Source organism: Triturus cristatus, chromosome 4_2 (assembly GCF_964204655.1).
Source record: "Triturus cristatus chromosome 4_2, aTriCri1.1, whole genome shotgun sequence".
In the NCBI taxonomy this organism is placed as follows: domain Eukaryota; kingdom Metazoa; phylum Chordata; class Amphibia; order Caudata; family Salamandridae; genus Triturus; species Triturus cristatus.
Genome location: NC_140586.1, coordinates 960,364,067 through 960,387,365, shown reverse-complemented (window position 1 = coordinate 960,387,365; position 23,299 = coordinate 960,364,067). Strand labels below are relative to the sequence as shown.

Here is a 23,299-nt window from a genome sequence, read left to right as displayed (position 1 = left end):
TCTGGCAGTTAACTTCTCCTGGGGAGGGGTAACTTGCCTTAAGATGGTTGTGGTGAGTACAAACCTACCAGTCGAATGCTTGCTTTGCAATGATCTAGAGACTTCAGCTTGGGCAGAAGTAGAGCTCAGGACTCATGCAGAAATGCTGGGCATCCCTGCAGATGTGTTTGCTGTGACCAGGTCACAGGCCAAAATGTCTGAAACTGAACAGGCCTTGGAATCTGGAACAATAGACCAAGTGTCATCCAAGAAGAGGAGCAGATGGGTTAAGGCAGAGCCTTCCCCCATGACTCAGAAGGAAGATCAGTCTCTTGAGGGAGATGATCACAGTCCTGAAGAAGGAACTGTTGTAGAGGAGCTTGAGCCTGATCAGGTTGAGTTCTTGGGGACAGGGGGCCCTTCCAGGGCAGATCTGAGCCAAGAGCAGCAGAGCTGCCTCTCTCTTGAACCCCTCAGACAGCAAGCTGCTGCTGAGGCTGCTAGGAATGCTTGTGGTCCCCACAAGGTGTATTGGGATGATGGACTCCTGTATTCAGAGTGTGGAGACCCCAAGCCTGGTGCCACCAGGAGGTTGGTTATACCTCTGAAGTTCAGGGGCTTCCTATTGACCGTAGCCCATAATATTCCTTTAGCAGGACACCTAGGCCAGAACAAGACTTGGGACAGACTTGTCCCTCACTTTCACTGGCCCCACATGTCTGAAGACACAAAGGAGTTTTGTCGCTCCTGTGTAACCTGCCAAGCCAGTGGCAAAGCAGGCGGCACTTCAAAGGCCCCCCTGGTATCACTACCTGTGGTGAGGGTGCACTTTGAAAGGGTGGGGATTGACATTGTTGGTCCCATGGATCCCCAAACCGCATCTGGGCACACATTTATCATGGTGGTAGTGGATAATGCTACCAGGTACCCAGAAGCTATTCCCCTTAGGACCACTACAGCACCTGTGGTGGCAAGAGCCCTGTGGGGAATTTTCTCAAGAGTGGGTTTTCCTAAGGAGGTAGTATCAGACAGAGGTACAAACTTTATGTCTGGTTACTTAACCCCTTCGCCGCGGCAGGAATTCCGCCGCGGCGCTGGGGGGGGTTTGGGGGCAGGTGCGGTGGCGCTGTGCTCGTGACGGAACCACTCCGTCACCAGCCACGGTTGAGCTGTGCTCATGACGGAGTGGTTCCGTCACGTCTCCGCCCACTGCGCTAATCGCCCGCACAGGCGGGGAATTAGCGCCGCGTGGGCAGAGCGGCCGCCAACGGCCGCAGCATGACGGAACCACTCCGTCATGAGCACAGCGCAACCGTGGCTCATGACGGAGTGGTTCCATCATGAGCGGGGAAGGGGTTAAGAGCAATGTGGAAGGAGTGTGGAGTGACTTACAAGTTCACCACACCCCATCACTCACAATGCAATGGTTTGGTTGAAAGGTTCAACAAAACCTTAAAGGGCATGACCAAAGGGCTCCCAGAAAAGCGCAGGCAAAGATAGGACATTCTCTTGCCCTGCCTTTTGTTTGCATACAGGGGGGTGCCACAAAAGGGAGTTGGCTACAGCCCCTTTGAGCTTTTGTTTGGTCACCCTGTCAGGGGTCCATTGTGTTTGGTGAAGGAAGGATGGGAGTTACCTCTCAAGCCCCCAAAGCAAGACATAGTGGACTACGTACTTGGTCTCCGCTCCAGGATAGCTGAGTACATGAAAAAGGCAACTAAAAACCTTGAGGCTAGCCTGGAACTGCAGAAAGCCTGGCATGACCAAAAGGCTGTACTGACTGTTTACTAGCCAGGACAGAAAGTGTGGGTGTTGGAGCCTGTGGCCCCAGCAGCTCTCCAAGACAAGTGGAGTGGACCCCACACTATTGTTGAACAGCGGGAGAGGTTACTTACTTAGTAGACCTAGGAACTCCCAGGAGTCCCCACAGGGTTCTCCATGTCAACAAGCTAAAGCCTTATGTAGACAGGGCTGACATGGGCTTGCTCATGGCTACTGATGAGGGACAGGAAGAAGAGAGTGACCCACTCCCTGACCTCCTCTCACAGACCCCTGATGATGGGTCAGTTGATGGTGTGGCCTTGGCAGGCAGCCTCACTGCCCAGCAGCAAACTGATTGCAGACAGGTGCTCAATCAGTTCAGAAACAGGTTTTCTCTGACTCCAAGTCAAACTACCTGGTGCACTCATGAAGTGGACACTGGGGACCGTCTGCCTATTAAAAATAAGTTTTATAGGCAACCTGACTGTGAGAAGTTGGCCTGGCATGTGCTGGTCAATAGTTAAAGTGGCCACCTTGCACCAGTTCAATTCGACTCTTATGGTAGATAGGTTTAAGACAACCTTTTAAAGAAAGCTATCCTAGTGGTAGCTGTGGAGAGCAGCCTCCAGGCTAAGTCTCTGAGGAATGTAAAGCAGCTTATTTTACGTTATAATCTCTTGAATTACCAAATGAAAGGACACCACACAGGTATATATATATAAAATATATATGTATTTATTACTAGACACACTCTACTAATGTCTTTATGAGATTAGAAGTCAGGAACATATGCACAAATCAATGTTTCACAACAAATTAAGCACTTATATGGCTGGGGCCCTAGGGGTATACCAGACAATATACTAAAAAAGAGGTATAAGGATATCGACTTGCAAAGGGAGAAGGCCTATGGTCTTCAGAAGCGCTGGGGCCTCACTAATCCACCCAAGGCAGGTAAGTAAAGTGTGAGAACACAGCCGCGGATCCCAATAGACTTCAATGGAGCAAGTCGCGGTTGGAATTTTAAATTTCTAGGGTACTTCTGGAGGGTCTACAAGCAAGTCACTTACAGGGTAAGTAGTTCGAGAGCCAACACACACAGGAGCACTGGAGTGCACGAGTTACCTCACCCAGGGAAACCGGGTGCATAGGTGTCTTTTGGTGTCGGGTCACGGCATTGTTTTCAATGGGAGCCCAAGAAGACTTGCTGCTTGTGAAGTCGAAGAAGTGTCCGGTGGAATCCAAGGCTGGATTCTGAAGAAGGAAGACCTGAAAGCAGAAGGGACAGTGTTCATAGTCACTTGCCAGTGACCCGGGGCCAGGAAGATGGATGCCCACGGAAGTCGGGTGATTTCAGGTGATCAAGGGTGTTTTGACTCTTCGCTCATGAGGACCAGGAGGCATCAGCGATGACCAGCAGCTGGATTCGGAGTGTCCCACGACGTCTGCAGCTTACTGAGGTGTCGGCATCCGGATTAGAGCCAACAAGCCTTGGCAACAGCAAGTCTCGTGGAAAGTGAATAAAGTCAGCGGTGCAGACTAGCAAGGTCTGAGGGACTCACCCAGCGAGGGTGAGTGTGGGCAGGCCTGGAGCAACCAGGGGAGCCCTATGGTTCTATCAGGAAGTCTTCAGGGGACCCACAAGCCACCGGGCAAGGGATCGTGAAGACGCCTTGTGAGGAAATGCTTTGCAGGAGCGCACGGTCACTCGGGACGGGGTAGGCCTCTGATTTTCACTGCAAAACCTGCTGGAGGCTTGGGCCACAAGTGGTCCAATGCACAAGTAAGTAGAACATTGTGAAGGGGTTGCACTCGACAATAGTGCACGGTACCCGGGTATTGCTGTTCCTCGTGGGGTCCACTCGCCTCAGCTCTGTTGGGGACTCACAATGGCCATTGAGAAGTCAGGAAATCCACTTCCGGGGCTGCAGGGACTTCGAACTCCGGCAGGAGCGGGAAAGTTTGCGACCGTTGATTAGAGTTTCTGGTGCCTGCCAAGCAGGGGAGTCACTCCTTGACTCCAAGGGAGATTCTTCTGTCTTCCAAAGGTAGTGGAACATCGAAGGGCCAGGATTCTTCTTGTAGAGCGTCGTCCAGGGATATACGATTTGCAATGGCAAGGTTTCCCTATCTTATACTGAAGGTAGGGGAGGGACTAGCTCTAGGACCACTCCTCTGGGAGGGTCAGGGTAGGGGTGGTTACACCCACTTCCCTTTGTCCAGTTTTGCGCCAGAGCTGGAACAGGTAGGTCCTGAGCGGTTTGAGCTGGCATATGCACAGAGGAGCCTACTGCTCCCCCAGTGCAGGACTTCAAAGCACTCTAGGAGTGCAGGCACCCAGCCCCAATACACTAAATCCTGTCTGGAAGGTGGTGACACCTCCCTGTGACAGGATGCCTATTGTTGGGTCTCCTCCACTGCGAGTTTCAGTCAGCAGCAGGAGGGCAGCCCAGTGTCTGTGCTGGTGGCATCCATTTTGTGATGCCAGGGCTCTTTCAGATTTCCACCGTGTTACCACAGTAGGTACATGTCATCCCCTCTAGAAAGGTGGGATCATACTCCCACACCAGTTACTGGTGTGGGGGTATGATTCCAAGTTGTTTGACAACAAACACGGCATGTTTTGATGCAGTCATTCCAAAGCTAGCATTTACCGGTAGGTTATAATGCACTTAAGAGTATATGATTTAACTGCATCCACAAACAGCCACAGAGAGTAGACTCTGCCAGCTGCAGAGGGGTCCTGCTCATGCAGAGACACCCCCTCACATTGTAAACCAAGCACCCTGCCCTCAGGATTGATAGGGCCTGCCATAGGGGTGACTGATAGGTTTATATGTGTGTGTATGGTGAGATATAGGGACCTATACCTCAGTGAGGAGTGCTAACACTACCTCACCCAGGCTGCAGTAGCAGACCTGTGGTGTCAGATTTAGTCTGCTTCCTAGGGATGGCAAAATACATGCTTCAGCCCCTGGTAGGCCTGTGAAGTACCTATGCTCTAGGTAACTAAGGTACCATATACTAGGGGCTCATAAGGTACCACAGTATCCAATCACTAGTGCATCTAATATGCACTCCAAGTTGTTTAGAGAGAACAGAGAGACTGGGGCCCTGATTAGCAGGGACCCAGCCAAACTATATCCAGAAACCAGTGTTAACCTCAGAAAAAAAGTGGTGGCAACATAAGTGCAGATCCTACTCTCCTACAGTGGTTCCTTCTTTTTTTGTCTCATTGAGTTTATAGTTTAGCTTCTATGGAAACGAGGAAGACTAAACCTGAGGTTACCACTCCACAACACAAACTACCATACCACATAATTACTCTCCATCTGTAGCAGTGGCCCGGAATCCTCAGGATCGTACGTTGCTCTAAGGGGTCCACCTCTCGACACCCCCACGGTCTGGTCAGATATACACAGACTCCATGGGGTGATCAAGCGGGGGAAGGAAAGGATGGGGACAGCGGGGAGGGAGACCTGTAGGGAGAAGAAGACAGAGATCTGCGCTTAAAATCCACTATGCCTTCCTATCCTTCCTTCTGTTACCCTCCCCCCAAGACAGAAGGATCTGCGCGTACCTGTAAAGAAAATATAACAGTTCTGCTGAGGCAGGTGCACAATGCAGCGTGGGGGTAGCCCTCAAAACTGTATAAAAAAAGAAAGGTGCATTACTATGGAGCACGCACTCCTACCACATGAAAGGCGGCCTGGATAAGGAGTTAGTGATGCGTCTCGACCTACCACTGAGCGACTAGAATAGGTATGCAACAGGGGAGTGTAGGGCTTCTGTCCATCCACTCACTCACGGCTCCCCTGCTCGGGAAGACATAAAAAACACATAGATCATTCCCAGTTGCTCGCACACCCACTCAGCATACGGTATTGATGGTTCCACTCATATCCACAATACATCTTGGGAGATGGTCGCAAACATCCAGCACACATAAACCAAAATACGCTTGTTGTCCCTTTCTCAGGGCGTAGGCTGTTTTTGCGGTGTTGCCTGCTTTGTATATCACGCATTAGCCTGACCGTTTACAATGTCACTCTTCTTGTGATTTAGAAAGTCAGGGTAAAGTCTATTTAATGGGAGGGTCCTTTCCCTCCTGTTCAAAGTGTCTCAGAGAAGTTTCTCAAGAACAATAAACCAACCCCCAGCTCACTCACGCCTAAGAGTGACCGCTAGGAAGTTCACCCAGTAAAACGCTGTTCGCAGCGTTTCTACCACATAGAAAGCATAGATCTGACCTGCCACGAAGGAATCCTGCCGTTATGCAGGTGGAAGGTTGCTCCGCACAGAACCCCGGTATTGGATTCCTCCAACGGAGCAACGAAGGGGCGGGATCCGCCCTGCCACCCAGTGCTGTGTCGACGAACTACCGGCTTGAGGAAAGATTACCGCCAAACACCGCCACGTCTGTCTCAGCACTGCCTCGGTTTCAAAGTAATCGGCACCCGGGCGGCGTTTCCGGAAGCTCTTGAACGCTTCCTGGGTGGCGCGTCATCACGTTCCCCGGCGTGCCGCAGGGGTGCTTGGGTAATGTAGTTTTCTAACGTCCACAGCGCGTTCTTGCGCGCCGTGGCATTGTTCCTCTGGCTCCCCTCCCATGAGTTATTACAGGACATCCCCCTCCCGAGGAACACTGACACGGCCAGGGTTTATTAGGAAAGCGCTTGTGGAACATTGTGAGAAATCGAGGTGCGTGCACTCCTTCTGCGGGCTCCCAAGAATTCTCTTCCTCCCCATACCCCTTTCAAGCTATGAGGTACCACAATTTGGTGCAATAGATCTTGGAATCGAGGATACCCCGAACCTCATGCTCCTCTTCCCCATTCACTAGCAATGGAAGGGCCCCCTTTTTACTTGCAGCCCCAGCGGGTTTTAACAGGGAGATGTGGAATGTGGGATGGATGCGAAGAGAGGAGGGCAGGGCCAATTTCACCACAACAGGATTTAGAAGCTTCACTATCCTATAAGGGCCTATATACTTGGGGTTAAAGACACTATGTCTTTTGAAACGGATATTCCGAGTGGATAGCCAGACATAATCCCCGATCTTATAGACAGGAAACGGACGTCGATATTTATCGGCATATGCTTTGTATACAGTCTTTGCCTCCTCTAGCGTCTTCTGCGTGTTGGCCAGTGTTTTCTGTATGTGGAGTATCCTCTCCTTCACCTCGGGTATGTGCGTGGTGTTCTCTGGGTGTATGAACGGTAGGAATCTAGGGTGAAAACCGTAGGTACAGAAGAAGAGAGAGTGATTTTTGGAGCTGTGGGTAGCGTTATTATACGCTACTTCGGCCAGCCATGGACTGTCAACCCATGCTTCAGTGGTCTGATTTACGTAGCATCTCAAGTATTGTTTTAAGGTTTGGTTGACCCTCTCCGTTTGGCTGTTCGTTTGCGGATGAAAACTCGTGGACAGATTCGGGGTTATTTTCAACGCCGCACACCAGACCTTCCAGAATTTAGCGGTAAACTGGGAACCCCGGTCAGAAAACGACTCTCTGTGGCAATCCGTGGAGACGTACCACATGTATAAGCAATACACGAGCAAGCTGACCTGCTGTGGGAAGAGTTTTGCATGCGATAAAGTGGGCCATTTTTGTCAAATAATCCATGACCACTAGGATCACTGTGTGCCCTTTATCTGGTGGCATGCCTGTGATGAAATCTACCGATATATTTTGCCATGGCTTCTCGGGGTGGGCAAGGTTTGGAGGAGACCTGCTTGACACGAAAGTGATGTTTTCAGCTGAGCACATACCAAACACTCCTTGACCCATAAACGGAGGTCCCTGTTTATAGTGGGCCACCAAAACTGGCGTTGTACTTTCTCCACTGTCTTTTCTACGCCGTTATGCCCGGCTCTGGGGAGGGTATGGCACCAGGAAAAGATACGCTTTCTCAACGATGGAACCGGAACCAGCAGTTGTTTTCCATGAAGGGGTAACCCGTTCTTCAGTTTCCACTCCGGGTGTTGGGCTAACCAGGTTTTCCACTTGTCTGTGTGCATGCAGCGTGCTATGCTCTTCAGGAAGGGTTCCGTGATAGTAGCGCCAATAACCTGGAGCGGGCTGATGATGGATGTTTTGGCGATTTCTATGGGTAAGGGAGCACTAGATTGGCGGGTGAGGGCATCTGCCTTTTTGTAGTCTTTTCCGGGTCTGTACGAAACTACAAAGTTGTATTCCTCAAAGAACAATGTCCATCGCAATTGTCGAGGCGAAAGTTGTCGTGCCACTGTCATGAATTGTAGGTTGCGGTGATCGGTGAAAACCGTCACCACATGCTTGGTTCCCATAAGGTAGTGACACCATTCCTGCAAAGCATCCTTAATAGCCAGAAGCTCCTTTTCCGCGATGGTGTAATTGCGTTCCGCTGGGTGCAGTTTACGGGAGCGAAACGCAACCGGGTGCAACTGCCCCGTATCAGGATGTCTTTGTGACAACACTGCTCCCACCGCATGATCCGAGGCGTCCGCCTCCACTACGAACGGTTGTTCGGTATTAGCGTGTACCAGGACCGGGGCAGAGGTGAAGGCTTTCTTCAAGGCTTCGAATCCTTTTTGAGTCTTCGAGGTCCATTGGAAAGGGACCTTTTTCTGTAGTAGACGGGTTAGAGGAGTGACCAAGCCCGAGAACCCTCCAATGAACCGGCGGTAAAAATTGGCAAACCCAAGGAAGCATTGGATGTCCCTGACCGACTTGGGAGTGGGCCAATTCTTCACGGCTGCTACCTTTCTTTCGGACATCTCCTGTCCCCTCGGGGTCAACATCACGCCCAAAAATTCCACTGTGGAGACCCCGAACTCACACTTGCTTATCTTGCAGTAAAGATGGTGTGTCTGCAGGGTATGTAGTATGGTGCGCACATGTGTGACGTGACTCTCTGCCGTGGGGGAGTATATCAAGATGTCGTCGATATACATGATGACGAAATGATCCAGATATTGGCGTAATACATCATTAAGAAAAAATTGAAACGCCGCAGGCGCGTTGCACAGGCCAAAGGGCATGACGAGGTACTCAAATAATCCATAACGTGTTTTAAAAGCCGTTTTCCACTCGTCGCTCTTTCGCATCCTGACTAAGTGGTAGGCCCCCTTGAGATCCAACCGGGTATATATAACGGCCCTTTGCACCTGTTCCAATAACACTGGGATCAATGGCAGAGGATAACGGTTCTTAATTGTTATGGCATTTAATGCTCGGAAGTCAATACAGGCGCGCAATTCGCCATTAGCCTTGGGGATAAAAAACAAAGGAGAAGCCGCAGGAGACATGGAATTACGGATGAACCCCAGTGCCAAGTATTTATCCAAATAGGCTCGAAGATGGGTGTTCTCAGGTTCGGTGAGCGCGTACACCCTGCTGGTGAGTACCACCGCTCCAGGCACAAGATCGATTTGGCAATCATATTGCCGATGAGGAGGAAGCGTTTTGGCCTTGTCCTCGTTAAAGACTTCCGAATAATCCTGGTATTCTCTAGGTAACGTAACTGGGTGTTCGGCGGCGGTTGCTACGTGATAGACGACTGGCAAGCACTGCGATGGTCGCTGATTCGGAGGTCTACAATGCATGGAGCAATAATCGGAGGTGAATAGAACGGTGTTATCCATCCAATTTACCTGAGGATTGTGTAACCTCAGCCATGCTAACCCCAATATGATCTCATATTGGGGGGCTTGAATTACATTAAACATGAGCCTTTCTTCATGGTCGAGCTCATGACGGACGTCCACAGCTTTCGTCTGAAAACGGAGAGGACCCGCAGCTAGACGTTTCCCGTCTACCGCAAACACCGGTTCTGGGGTCTCTTTTTCTTGCAGTTCCAGACCTATTAGGGAGGCCTGTCTTTGGTCAATAAAACATCCCGTAGCCCCAGAGTCCAACATTGCCGTTACTGGACACCACTCGCCGTTAATCCATAAAGAGAGGGTAAGAAAAAAGTGTTGTTGAGAAGTTGGGGTTGTATCGCTCAAGGAAGGAATACAGATTATGCTTGAAGAGTTCCCTTCTCCCATCGTCAAGCATGTTTGTTTCCCGATCCTCCCTCAGAGGTAGTAGCCAGCTGCCTGCAAGTGTCAGTGCGCGGGACCTTGGTTCGCAGGGTACATTCCTTAATGTAATGTCCTTTTTTCCCGCAATAAATGCAGAGACCGTTCTTTCGTCGGAACTCTCTCTCTCTTCACTGGTGAGTGTGGACCGGACAGTCCCCACTTCCATTGGCTCGGGTCGGGAAACGCTCGAAGAGGCGGTAGACCTCGGTGGTTCGAAGCGCCAGGAACTTTTGTCTCTCCGTTTGTTTTCCCCCTTTCTTTCATTAAGACGATGGTCCAATCGCAGCACTAATGTGATAAGGTCTTCACACGTTGCAGGCTGGGGTTCTATTTGGGCCAACACGTCTTTCATCTCCTCCCTCAAGCCACGGTGAAAAATAGCCGCTTGTTTGGCCTCAGGCCATTCAGTTTCGGTGATCAGTCTCCGAAAGTCATTGAGATAAGAGATAAGATCCCGGTTCCCCTGTCGTAGCTCTAATAAGTCTTTATCAGCCGAAAGAGTGGCCGCTCTTCAGTTGAAGGTCCTCTCGAAGTCCCTGAGAAACGAGTCCCAATCATACAACAGGGGGTCGTCTCGTTTCACTAGAGGAACCGCCCATTGGGCCGCATCCCCTGCCAGATAAGATATCAGGAACGCCACTCTTGCATGATTGGTTGTGAAGGCCTTGGGTTTACAGGAAAAGTGCAGCATGACCTGGGTAAGGAAAACCTGTACCTTGCTACCTTCCCCATGGAATCTCTCCGGGGTGGCCAAAGGAACGGTAGTGGGTATTTCTACCACCAAGGGAGCCGAGTGAGACGCGACGGGAATGCCTGCACTGAAAGGGTTCCTCTGCATTCTATAAGGCCGCGGTCTCTGCACGGAAGGCTACTAACTCTGCCTGGACCATGTGCAAAGCAGCAAGCACGTCTTCTAAGGTCGCCATAGCCCAACGTACGAACGGGAGGATAGAATTCGTGGGCCGATTACTCTGTAGCGGTGGCCCGGAATCCTCAGGATCGTACGTTGCTCTAAGGGGTCCACCTCTCGACACCCCCACGGTCTGGTCAGATATACACAGACTCCATGGGAGCTGCCCCGACACCAACCAACCAGGCACGCAACCTGGGGTTCATCCTGGATTCAACGCTCTCTATGACCCAGCAAGTCAACGCTGTCTCCTCCTCCTGCTTCAACAACCTCCACATGCTCCGCAAGATCTACAGATGGATCCCCCCCGAAACCAGAAGGACGGTCTCCTAAGCCCTCGTCAGCAGCAGGCTAGACTACGGCAACGTCCTCTATGTGGGAACCATGGCCAAACTCCAGAAAAGACTTAAACGCATACAAAACGCCTCTGCATGCCTCATCCTCCGAATCCCTCGCCACAGCCACATCACCGCCCACCTAAGAGACTTGCACTGGCTCCCGGTCAAAAAGAGGATCACCTTCAAGCTCCACACCCACGCTCACAAAGCACTCCACAACGCCGGACCAGCATCCCTCAACAAATGACTCACCTTCTACACCCCAAACCGCCAGCCTCGCTCCACTGACCTCGCCACCGTCCCACGCATCCGCCGAACGACCACTGGCGGCAGATCTTTCTCCCACCTCGCCGCCAAGACATGGAACACCCTCCCCATCCACCTGTGGCAGACCCAGGACCTGCTGACCTTCAGGAGACTCCTCAAGACCTTGCTGTTCGATCAGTAGCTGCTCATCCCCCACCCCCTCTAGCACCTTGAGACCCTCACGGGTGAGTAACGCGCTCTCAAATGAATTGATTGATTGATTTAATTACCTTTTGGTTCACTAATGTTATTGTGCCAGGGTGGGGAAGGCATGAATGTTTTCTAAGTTCATGTTTGAGAACTATCACTTTTAATACATGCCTTTCAATGCAGTGATAGAATCTGATCCATTAAAGTGAAGATTTGGGCTCTCGGGTAAGAACCAGGCTCTAGGTAGTGGGTCTTTAGTTCAAGTCCTCTCATTTGATAGATATCTACCCTCAATTAGCCCTTCTCTGGCAATGCCCTGAATATTTGGTACCCTCTACCAGTTCGTATCAGACCTGCTCCCTCAGTGAAAGTGTTGAAATTAGAGCTAAAAAATGTCTCTAAACCAGGTTCTTCATTTTATCTTTTTCTACTTCTGACCCCTTGGATATGCTGGGTTCTATTTACCCTTTGCCTCCCTTCTGCATTTTCTCTTCTCACTCCTTTCTTTTCTGCCTTCTGATTATGTTCTGGTCCAAATATGTGCTTCCCATGACATATCTTGTATGCATGCTCAGTATAGAGCGTTTAAAGTGTAAAGTGTCAGAAAGTTAATTAAATGCGGAGAGGAGAGCATTATGCATTATTTTGCTTGCCTTATCCATATGGCAGCCAAGTAAAATGCAGTAACAAATAGACTAAAATTCCCAGAACCCATTGGAATGCATGAAAACAGAAGACTTGTCTCCTGGGTCTCTTAATTACAGTTAAGCCTTCCAGGCTTGCAGCAAGGCCTCTTCTCTTACGATGCACATTCAGCAAAGTGAAGAGCGTCCGTCACTGGAAACATAAGAGTGAAGCAAGAATAAACCAGACTCTGGGCAGTTCATGAGCATCGGTGACAGGAGCTGGGAAAAGAAGAAAAAAGAAACATGGCAAGGGTGGCATTATGACGACAACTCACAGCTGGGGTAAGATAATACTGTGTCTTTTATAAAACGGAGACTTTCTGACACTGAAAAGACACCGGGCAGAATGTGCACCAAGGGCCTGATTTAGAGTTTGGTAGATGGGTTACGAGGTCACAGAACATTTCAGATGTCTGCCTGCCTTATTACAATTCCATTATATTTTGTGTGAGTTGTAATACAGTGAGCAGATGTGATATCTGTCATATTTGTAAAAGAGTTACCTGTCTGACAAACTCTAAATCAGGCCTCAAACCAACAACAATCATTCGTAGAAGGAGAAAGAACCAGTATCATAGGAAGGGTGCCTAGAGGCAGGTGTAGTATCAGAGATGCTGGAAAAGGAATCAGAGTTTGAGAGAGTGGACTGACAGCAAATTAACCCTTTGATCTGTTGTGGGAACCCCCTCATAAACAGTGTTTCTTAGTCTTCTTTTGTCTCCCAAGTTCATGTTGTCGGCACCTGGGCCCTCACCTGGATCTCTGATTCGAGGCAGGCAGCCTCCAGGGGTTGTGTTTTTTGAGGCTTTGCTCCCCTCAAGAAAAGGTTCAAAGTGGTAACACCCATGCAGCAAGTGCCCTTTTTGAAGCAACAGGAATAGGATACAATGTACACCAGTACTCCACCCAGTACAGATGGAACAGACCCAGAAAGGAACACGCACCAATGTATGCACCTCCTCACTTTGTACCTCATAAGCACCTACTTGTGCACCTCCTCTCATTGTACCTCACAAGCACCTACCTGTGCACCTCCTCTGTTTGTACCTCACAAGCACCTTCCTCTGCCCCTCCTCCATTTGTACTTCATACGCACCTACCTGTGCACCTCCTCAGTTTGTACCTCATAAGCACCTATCTGTGCACCTCCTCTGTTTGAACCCACCTGACGAGCGTCTGTAAAGAAGCTTATGATACCCGCGCTACCACCCATGGCTGCTTGACTATCAGACCATTTCCTGACTTCTTCTCTGTGCATGCATTGTGTCGGTGTACTGTTTGGAAAACAATGCACCCGAGTTACCTTTGTTATGTACTTCCTGAAGATGTCGTTTTGTTATGTACTTCCTAAAGAGTTACCATTGTTATACACTTCCTGAAACTTAAGTTCCAGCAGCACATCCTGCTCCATCACTTTTTCCACAATCTGTTCTTGCTTAAATGCAATCTTGACCATATGCATCTACCTAAAGCTTTACCACTAGCATGTGGGTGCTCTTTGACCACCCTTTCCTTACTAAGTTACTCTGTGAACACTGATAAATCACCTCCTTTTCTGAAGTAAATAAGGTGTGAGTTGTTCGGCAGAACATTTAGTTAAATATCTGTGTATGGTGAAATATCCCTTGCTAAGTTTCAAATGTGGTGAAGAAGAGACTTCTTTTACAACCAGTAAAACATTTTGTATTCGCATTCCATTGTGTTTGCATTTAGTAATTTTACATCTCTTTACATCCAACAGAAAATAAGCCTTGAAGAAATGAAATGATTTTGAATTTCAAAGATACTATTGCGAATCGGCAAAAACAATGAACAATTGAGCTCCAGTATTCAGGAAATCATCAGCGCAGTCAGAGCCTGACGAACCAGTACCTACATTAACAGATCTTGAAAGAAGCAGTCAAGGGCAGTTCATGAGTGTAAGAGCCTGAGCTGTGCACCTCCATGCCACCAGACTAAGAAATTACCTCTAGAACATTAAGGCAACAACATCGACAAACCGCCTCATGTGTCCACGGGTATCCAATAACAGCTTTGATCATGGGATCGGTATGATGTGTTTACAGCAGTGCTTTACTTACTAAAATGATCACCACCATTCAGTGCTCCAGGTGTATTGGAAACTCTTTCAGGCCAGACCACAGGAGCAAGAGAAATGAAAAACAGAGTGGAGGCAGACAACTGAAGGGTAAAGGAAAGAGGATTCTGCTATCTAAAATACAAACTTCTGTCCCTATTTGCACCAACCTGAAGGAAGATTAATCTTTTCCCGCTACTGTGAAATCCCATTATCCAGTCTAAAGACGTTATCACCAACAAAGGAGCCTTACACACGTTATGAGTCTGACAGGTATTTGGTGACCATTGTACTTTATTGTTAAATCAAAAAGCAAATCTGCAAAATACCAGAGAAATACAAAAATAAAACACACATGTTTAATCCGTCATGTTGGCCCTTCAGGAAGCACAGTCATGGGATGTAGACAAATATATACCCGACTCAGAGACTCTAATCAAGAGAGAAGTATCAGACACCTACAGCGACAACTTTAGTTTGTCATCAGAACTAATGTACCCTCAGCAAACACAAACAGGTGAAAAACAATTCAATTGCACTGAATATGTGAACAGGTTTAGTTGGTTATCTAACCTACAAAGTCATCAAGAAACCCATAAAGGTGAAAAACCATACCATTGCAGCGAATGTGGGAGTAGTTTTGGTTACTCTTCAGCATTAAGGAATCATCAGCGAACACACACCGGGGAAAAACCATTAAAATGCAATGAATGTGGGAAGAGCTTTAGTGATTTATCAATCCTACAAAGACACCAGCGAACACACACTGGGGAAAAACCATACCATTGCAATGAATGTGTGAAGAGCTTTAGTCAGTTATCAAACCTCCAAGTACATCAACGAACACACACAGGGGAAAAACTATACCATTGCAATGAATGTCCAAAGAACTTTAGTCGCTTATCGCACCTCCAAGCACATCAGCGAACACACACAGGGGAAAAACCATATCATTGCAATGAATGTGTGAAGAGCTTTAGTCAGTTATCAAACCTCCAAGTACATCAACGAACGCACACAGGAGAAAAACCATACCATTGCAATGAATGTGCAAAGAGCTTTACTTGTTTATCATACCTCCAAAGACATCATCGAACACACTCTGGGGAAAAACCATACCATTGCAATGAATGTGTGAAACGCTTTAGTGATTTATCAGTCCTACTAAGACACAAGCGAACACACACTGGGGAAAAACCATACCATTGCAATGAATGTGTGAAAACCTTTAGTCAGTTATCAAACCTCAAAGTACATCAACAAACACACACAGGGAATAAATTATACCATTGCAATAAATGTGCAAAGAGCTTTAATTCTTTATCTTACCTCCAAAGACATCATCGAATACACACTGTGGCAAAACCATACCATTGCAATAAATGTGTGAAGTCCTTTAGTTGGTATTCACGCCTCCAAATGCATCAGCGAACACACAAAGGAGAAAAACTATACCATTGCAATGAATGTGTAAAGAGCTTTAGTTGTTTATCATACCTCCAAATGCATCAGCGAACACACACTGGGGAAAACCCATATCATTGTAATGATTGTGGAATTAGTTTTAGTCAGCTTTCAAAATTAAGCAAACACCAGCAAAGTCACACAGAAGAAAAACCATTCAAGTGCAATGAATGTGCAAAGTGCTTTAGTCGGTTATCAAACCTACTAACACATCAGAGAACACACAAAGGGGTAAAACCATTCAAGTGCAGTGAATGTGGGAAGAGCTTTAGTTATTCATCAGTCCTACTCAGACATCAACGAACACACACAGGGGAAAAACCATACAAATGTATTGAGTGTGGAACGAACTTTAGTCGATTATCATACCTACAAAGGCATCAGCGAACACACACTGGTGAAAAGCCTTACCATTGCAGTGAATGTGAAAGAAGTTTTAATGACTCTTCAGCATTAAGGATTCATCAGCGAATTCACACCGGGGAAAAGCCTTTCAAGTGCAATGAATGTGCAAAGAGCTTTAGTTGTTTATCATACCTCCAAATGCATCAGCAAACACACACTGGGGAAAAACCATACCATTGCAATGAATGTGTGAAGAGTTTTAATCGGTTATCACGCCTCCAACTACATCAGCGAACACACACAGGGGAAAAACCATTCAAATGCAGTGAGTGTGTGAAGAGCTACAGTCAGTTATCACACCTCCAAATACATCAGCGAACACACACAGGGGAAAAACCATTCAAGTGTAGTGAATGTGTGAAGAGCTACAGTCAGTTATCACATCTCCAAATACATCAGCGAACACACACAGGGGAAAAACCCTACCATTGCAATGAATGTGTGAAGAGCTTCAGTCGGTTATCACACCTCCAAAATCATCAGCGAATACACACAGGGGAAAAACCCTACCATTGCAGTGAATGCCTGAAAAGATATAGTCAGTTATCACACCTACAAAGACATCAGCAAACGCACACAGGAGAAAAACTGTATCATTGCAGTGAATGTGGAAGTAGTTTTAGTCAATCTTCAACATTAAGAAATCATCAGCGAATACACACAGGGGAAAAACCATATAATTGTAATGATTGTGGAAGTAGTTTTAGTCAACTTTCAAAATTAAGGAATCATCAACAAACTCACACAGGGGAAAAGCCATTCCAGTGTAGTGAGTGTATGAAGAGCTTTAGTCGGTTATCAAACCTACTAACACATCAGAGAACACACAAAGGGGTAAAACCATTCAAGTGCAGTGAATGTGGGAAGAGCTTTAGTTATTCATCAGTCCTACTCAGACATCAGCGAACACACACAGGGGAAAAACCATACAAATGTATTGAGTGTGGAAAGTGCTTTAGTCGATTATCATACCTACAAAGGCATCAGCGAACACACACTGGGGAAAAGCCTTACCATTGCAGTGAATGTGAAAGTAGTTTTCATGACTCTTCAGCATTAAGGATTCATCAGCGAATTCACACAGGGGAAAAGCCTTTCAAGTGCAGTGAATGTGGGAAGAGCTTTAGTCAGTTATCAACTATGCAAAGGCATCAGCGAACACACACAGGGGAAAAGCCATTCAAGTGCAGTGAATGTGTGAAGAGCTTTTGTCGATTATCCACCCTGCATAGTCATCAACGAACACACACGGAAAAAGCCATACAAGTGCAGTGAATGTGGGAAGAGCGTTAGTCATTTTTCAACCCTGCAAAGTCATCAGGGAACACACTCACAGGGAAAAAGTGATTAGTGATAAAACCTTTAAACCCATCAATCAATCTGGGAATTGTGAAGCGAGCTACTCACCCGTAAGGGTCTCAAGGCACGGGGGTACAGCACCGGTCAGTTGAAGAGCCAGGTCTTGAGGGTCCTCCTGAAGATGTGAAGAGTGGGGGCGCGTCTGATGTTGATCGGGAGCTCGTTCCAGGTCTTTGCCGCAACGTAGGAGAGGGCTCTTCCACCCGTTCTGGCTCTGTGGATGCGCGGGGTTTTGGCGAGGTCAGATGATTGGAGGTTTCTCTTGGGTATGTGGAAGGAGATTCTTTTGTTGATATATTGGGGTCCGGTGTTGTGGAGGCTTTTGTAGTCTTGGGTGAGTATCTTTAAAGTTACTCTCTTCACGACGGGGAGCCAGTGGAGGTCTCGCAGGTGTTGCGTGATGTGTTCGTATCGAGGGATGCCGAGTCTGGCTGCGGTGTTTTGTATGCTCTGGATCTTGCGAAGCAGAGATTTGTTGATCCCGGCATAGAGGGCGTTTCCGTAGTCCAGTCTGCTGGTTATGAGTGCATTGGTGATGGTCTTTCTTGATTCAGGGAGATCCATTTGAAGGTCTTGTGAAGGATGCGGAGGGTGTTGAAGCGGGTGCAGGCAACGGCGTTGATCTTTCGGGTCATGGTGAGGGATGAGTCGAGTATAAAGCTGAGGTTCCAGGCGTGGTCCGTGGTGGTGGAGGGGCTGCTGAGTGCGGTGGGTCACAAGGTGTCGTCCCATACAGAGGGGGAGGGTCCAAGGACGAGGACTTCTGTCTTCTCCGAGTTCAGCTTCAGGCAGCTGCTGCTCATCGAGGATGCAACGTCCTTCATTTCTTCCTGAAAGCTGAGTCTGTTGGTGAGGGGGTCCTTGGTGAGGGAGAGGATGAGCTGGGTGTCGTCGGCATAGGATACTATGCTGAGTCCATGCTGTCTGGCAATGCTGGCAAGGGGTTGCCATATAGATGTTGAAGAGGGTGGGGCTGAGCGATGATCCTTGTGTTACTCCGCAGTTGATCTCTGTCGGTTCGGAGAGGAAGGGCGGAAGTCTGATTCTTTGGGTTCTGCCGGTGAGGAAGGAGCAGGGCCAGTGGAGGGTGGTTCCCTGTATGCCGGCGTCATGAAGTCTGGCGATGAGAGTGCGGTGGGAGACAGTTTCGAAGGCTGCAGAGAGGTCAAGTAGGATCAGGGCCACTGTGGATGCGGATGTCGTCTTTGGCGGCGAGTAGGGCGGTTTCGGTGTGGTGGTTGCTGCGGAATCTGGATTGGGAGGGGTCCAGGATGGAGTTCTCTTCAATGCATTTCATTAGTAGAACGTTGACAATCTTCTCAGTGACTTTGGCCGCGAAATGGATGGGGAGAGATGGGTCGGTGGTTCTTAAGGTCCGTCGGATCTGCTGAGGGCTTCTTGAGGAGGGGCTTGACTTCTGCACGTTTCCAGTCGTCTGGGAATGTTCCAGTTGTGAAGGTGGTATTGATGGTGCATTGTAGCTCAGGTTCTATGGCAGAGGCTGCTCTGTGGAAGATGTGTGGCGGGCAGGGGTCCGTGGGGGCTCCTGAGTGAATGCCTTTCATGATCGATGCAGTGTCTTTGGTGATGACCGGGGTCCAGGAGGAGATGGAGGGCTGGTTGTCGTTGCTGGAGGGGGGGAGTGGATTTGGTGTCCGGAGTCGGTTCATTGAAGTTGTCATAGAGGGATCTTGTTTTCAGGTGGAAGTAGGAGCCGAGTTTGTTGCAGAGGTCCTGGGAGGGTGTGATGGCCGTGGCTTCGCTGGGGGGCTTGATGAATTCCTGAATGATGTTGAAGAGTTCCTTGGCGTTGGTGGCGTTGGCATGGATTTTTTTTTGGATGAAGGTCCTTTTGGTGGATCTGATGAGATGGTGGTATTCTGTCATGGCGTTCTTGTATGTGGTGTGGTCTTCCAAAGTGTTGCTGTTTCTCCAATACTTCTCGAGATGTCTGCAGGTGCATCTGGAATCTTGGAGGTTGGCGGTGAACCGTTTGGCCTTCCTGGAGCACTGTCTGTCAGGGTTGAGAAGGGGGGCAAGCTTGTCTGTGCAGTTGGTGATCCTTCTGTAAAGTTCTTTGGCTGCGGCGTTGGCGTCGGTCGAGGTGGGGAACCATCGCGGTTAAGGGTGGAGTTGAGGTGCTCCTCGGTGACCTTGCTCCACTTTCTTCACGGCAGGCGTGGTGTGGGATTGGGGGAGGTGGGTTGGTTGACTTTGAAGTGTACGCAGTGGTGGTCCTTCCAGGGGGGTTGCGTCGTGTGGCTCAAGCGGATGTTGTTACCTCCTCGAAGAAAGGGTCAAGGGTGTGTCCTGCCTTGCGGGGAGCGGTGGTGACTTGTTCTCCCAGTCCGAGGTTGGCGAGGTTGTCCAGGAGGTAGGCAGAGTTGGGGACGCTGAGCTTGTTGATGTGGAAGCTGAGGTCTCCGATAAGTATGTGGTCCATGGAGGCGATGACGTTGGGTGCGATGAGGTCGGCGATGATATTGGTGAACGTGGCTCGAGGTCTGGGGGGCCTGTAGGTGAGACTGCTGCGTATGGTCGTTCTGGGGCTGTTCTGGATCTGGAAATAGAGGTGTTCCGTGGTGGACAGGGGGATGCAGCTGTGGTAGCCAGGCAGAGCACTAAGCAAATAGAAGCATTTACATCTTACAGAGTTTTGTAGGGATCAGATGGATAATGGACTCACATTTTGAATTGATTGTTCAACATAGGAAATGAGAAAAAAGAAAATGATCCCATAAAAACATGATACAGGTTGAACCAATCCTGATGCTATAAAATATACCGAACAATGACTAGATTTTACATGTTAATGAGACATTTATGTTTTTTGTCTCCAGTACTTGTCAAGGTAGGGAACCATGTCTAGAAAAATTGAATAGCATAACAAGAGTAAGGCTGTCATTTGATAATTTAGTGAACCAAAAAAAATTGTCACCAATAACAGGGATCTAAAAATGAATCTATTTGCTTTTTTGAATAGGTAAACCAACGAAGCTCAATACCTTTTAATTTTTCTGCCCCTAGTTATTATGAACATAGCAGCTAGCCGATATGTTTATAAAGCTGGTGTGAGATGCAGATACAGCAGTCACTACGCTAGGTCTACGTCCGGTAGTCTGGAACAAGGTGACTTTCAGAACTTGTAAATACAACTGTTACTTGCTGCTAAACACCGGGATGAGCAGAGCACATCTATGGAGCCAGAGATCTGTCCATCCTGGCATGTTTGGTGTTGAAGGGTTTGTGAAACAAGGACAGTCGAGAGTCTCAGCACATGACTAACGAAAGATCACCTGTCTTGCCCTGCATGAAATGGCGGGGGTTCACTGAGAATTGACTTGTTCCCCTAGGCTGAGGGCACTAGGGATGTTCGACTAAATTAAATGATTAGTTGATTGAGAAGACATTTGTCCTTAGCTGTCACTGCAGATGTACAGAATAAAGAGGATCCCTCGTCCCTGGGATGCTCAGTCGACTGTGCTGCAGATGCAACAGAAAACAGGAAAAAAGAGTAGCCACTTGTAAGCAATCATGTGCTGAGCTTCAATGGTCGATGTATTGTAGCCCGTAAAATAAAAATGACATTCATTTTAAAAAGATAGTGTGAGAAGCTATTAATTTGTAATAACTTTTTTTCTTAACAATAGATTATCCTGACATTTTGTTCTAATTGGCCATAAGTTTCAAGCATACTGAAACCAGAGAGGAATTGTCCAGGTTTGTGAGTTTTAGGTGAAAAAGACTTCATTAGCCTAACAATTCATGTCACACTTAGGGTGGAGGATGCTTCTGGTACATATTTCTGCAGGTTTTGTTTAACTATAGGTGTGAAAAATGATGGAATCCTTTTAGTTAGGCCGTGTATCTATGAATGTTTAATCAAACATGGAATGATTTTTAGATGTTAGATGTACATTCTGCTTTTGACGTAGCAGTTCCTCATTTCCCTAACAGTGTCTATGAATTGATTAGTTAATGTTAAAAGCCATTTTTGACATTGATGTATTCTTCTGTACTATTTATTTATCAATTTCATGGGATATATGTTAATTCCAAAATTGATCTTGAGTGAGTCCTTCACTCACATTTTGTAAGCTTTTTGTGTAAGTTTTTAATTTATGAATAGAGAATTGCTTGAAATGTATGTCTAGGATATTCCTCATCAGGAGGTGTGAGGGGCCTGACGCAACACTGTCGGTCAGTCAAAAATTCAATTGAAAGCCACAGACACTCGACGCCAGAGGATATCAGTCTGTTGATCACCCCTTACTCATCTTCATTGATATAAATAAGTGTACAGGACCAAGTTATTTTTCTTCCATGTCCAGTTGGACTGCTAGCTGGCTGAGTTTATCACACATTTGAAAATCAAGATTTCACGTTGTAAAGAATAAAGGTAAGACAATCATTTAAGTATTAAAAAGGGGGAGAGGAGATAGATTGGTTGTAGAGTGGCTATCTATCTGAATAAGAACCGTTAGAAGATTAAAGGGCTCTAGTCGTGAGGCCGTGGTATATAAAACTCTCCTTTAACTTAGTTTCAACACTATACATTCTCTTGTCTTTCACCTGTGTATATGCCTCACAAGATATGATGGTCAAAGAATATTGTCACATTAGTAATTGTATAGATTATCATTGAACTAACTGCGTACTAAAACAGTTGATGTTAGAATTGGTCTAAATGTACACAATATACACAGCTTTTCCCCTCCACCAATTATATCCCCCTACATACCAATGTGGTATTTACTGCATCCTTTGATTAATTCATTTCACCACTGTGTTTTGGTTCTTTCTGGAAAACTCAATAAAAACTATTTGAAATAAAACAATGGGGGGACAGGGTAATGCCGAAATGCTTGTAATGTATGTCGATGGCCTTATTTATCAGGGAGGAGTGAGGGGCACTGTTGGTCAGTCAACAATTAAATTGGATGTCAGACAGTCAAAGCTAAAGGATTTCAGTCTGTTGATCGCACTTACTCGTCCTTGCTGACTGCTAGCTGGGCGAGTTCAGCACAATTTGCAAATCAAGATTTCACGGTGGAAAGAATAAAGGCAAGACAATCATGTAAGTATTAAAAAGGGGGGGGGAGGGGGTAATGCCAAGTCCTGTGAGACTCTGCCAATTAAGTACTGCACACAGGAGTGCAAACATGTATACCCTAAAAGTGCAGTGAAAGAGGTAGGTGAGCCACTCTGACTCCTTTTCTCCCTCTCTGTCAAACCCACCCTAATCTACACCCTCCCCAGCAGGACCTGTAGAAGACTGGTAGGTAGCAAATACAATAGAACTATGATAGCTGATAGACCCCAGTCCTTTGCCAAGAGGGGCTTAAATACACCAGGGGTAGTTTGGTCCCATGTGTGGGCAAAAACGATGCCAGTTCCTGTCCAGAAATGCTTACTGTTCACAGGGACAGGCAGGCCTTGTTCTGGAAGGACATGGACGCTGAATGATTTCTACTGGCGGTGACTAGGCTCCACAAAGTAATTTTTTGATAGTCTACAGATCACTAGTACACCGGCTGGTGTCTGACTCTTGAAGGCGGACGAGTAACCTTCCCTAGATAGCTTCAGTTAGAGCTGACCCAGGAAACCACCCAAACTTCAAGCAGCTTGGTTTCCTCTGGTTCTTCTGGTGAGACATTTTCTGGCTGTCCTTTTGAGGGATAATGCAATCATTTTTCCAATATGCAAGATCTTGCAGCTGAAATATTTGTGTCGCTTGTCTGAGCAGTCAAGGCTTACTTCAGGAGGTGATAGGCTTGGACTAGGTATGACTAGGAT

The 23,299-nt window shown here is 47.5% G+C and overlaps 1 protein-coding gene across 1 annotated transcript in view; it reads left to right on the top strand.

Annotated features, from left to right (window-relative positions):
• The window catches only part of LOC146839126 (uncharacterized), a 45,238-nt gene extending 22,897 nt beyond the window's left edge, over positions 1-22,341 (top strand). Inside the window, exon 2 of the mRNA XM_085603131.1 lies at positions 13,940-22,341. Coding sequence (XP_085459257.1) covers positions 14,645-17,419 — 2,775 coding nt within the window. The 5' untranslated portion in view covers positions 13,940-14,644 and the 3' untranslated portion in view covers positions 17,420-22,341. The remainder of the gene's footprint in view (positions 1-13,939) is intronic.
• Positions 22,342-23,299: the final 958 nt, after the last annotated feature.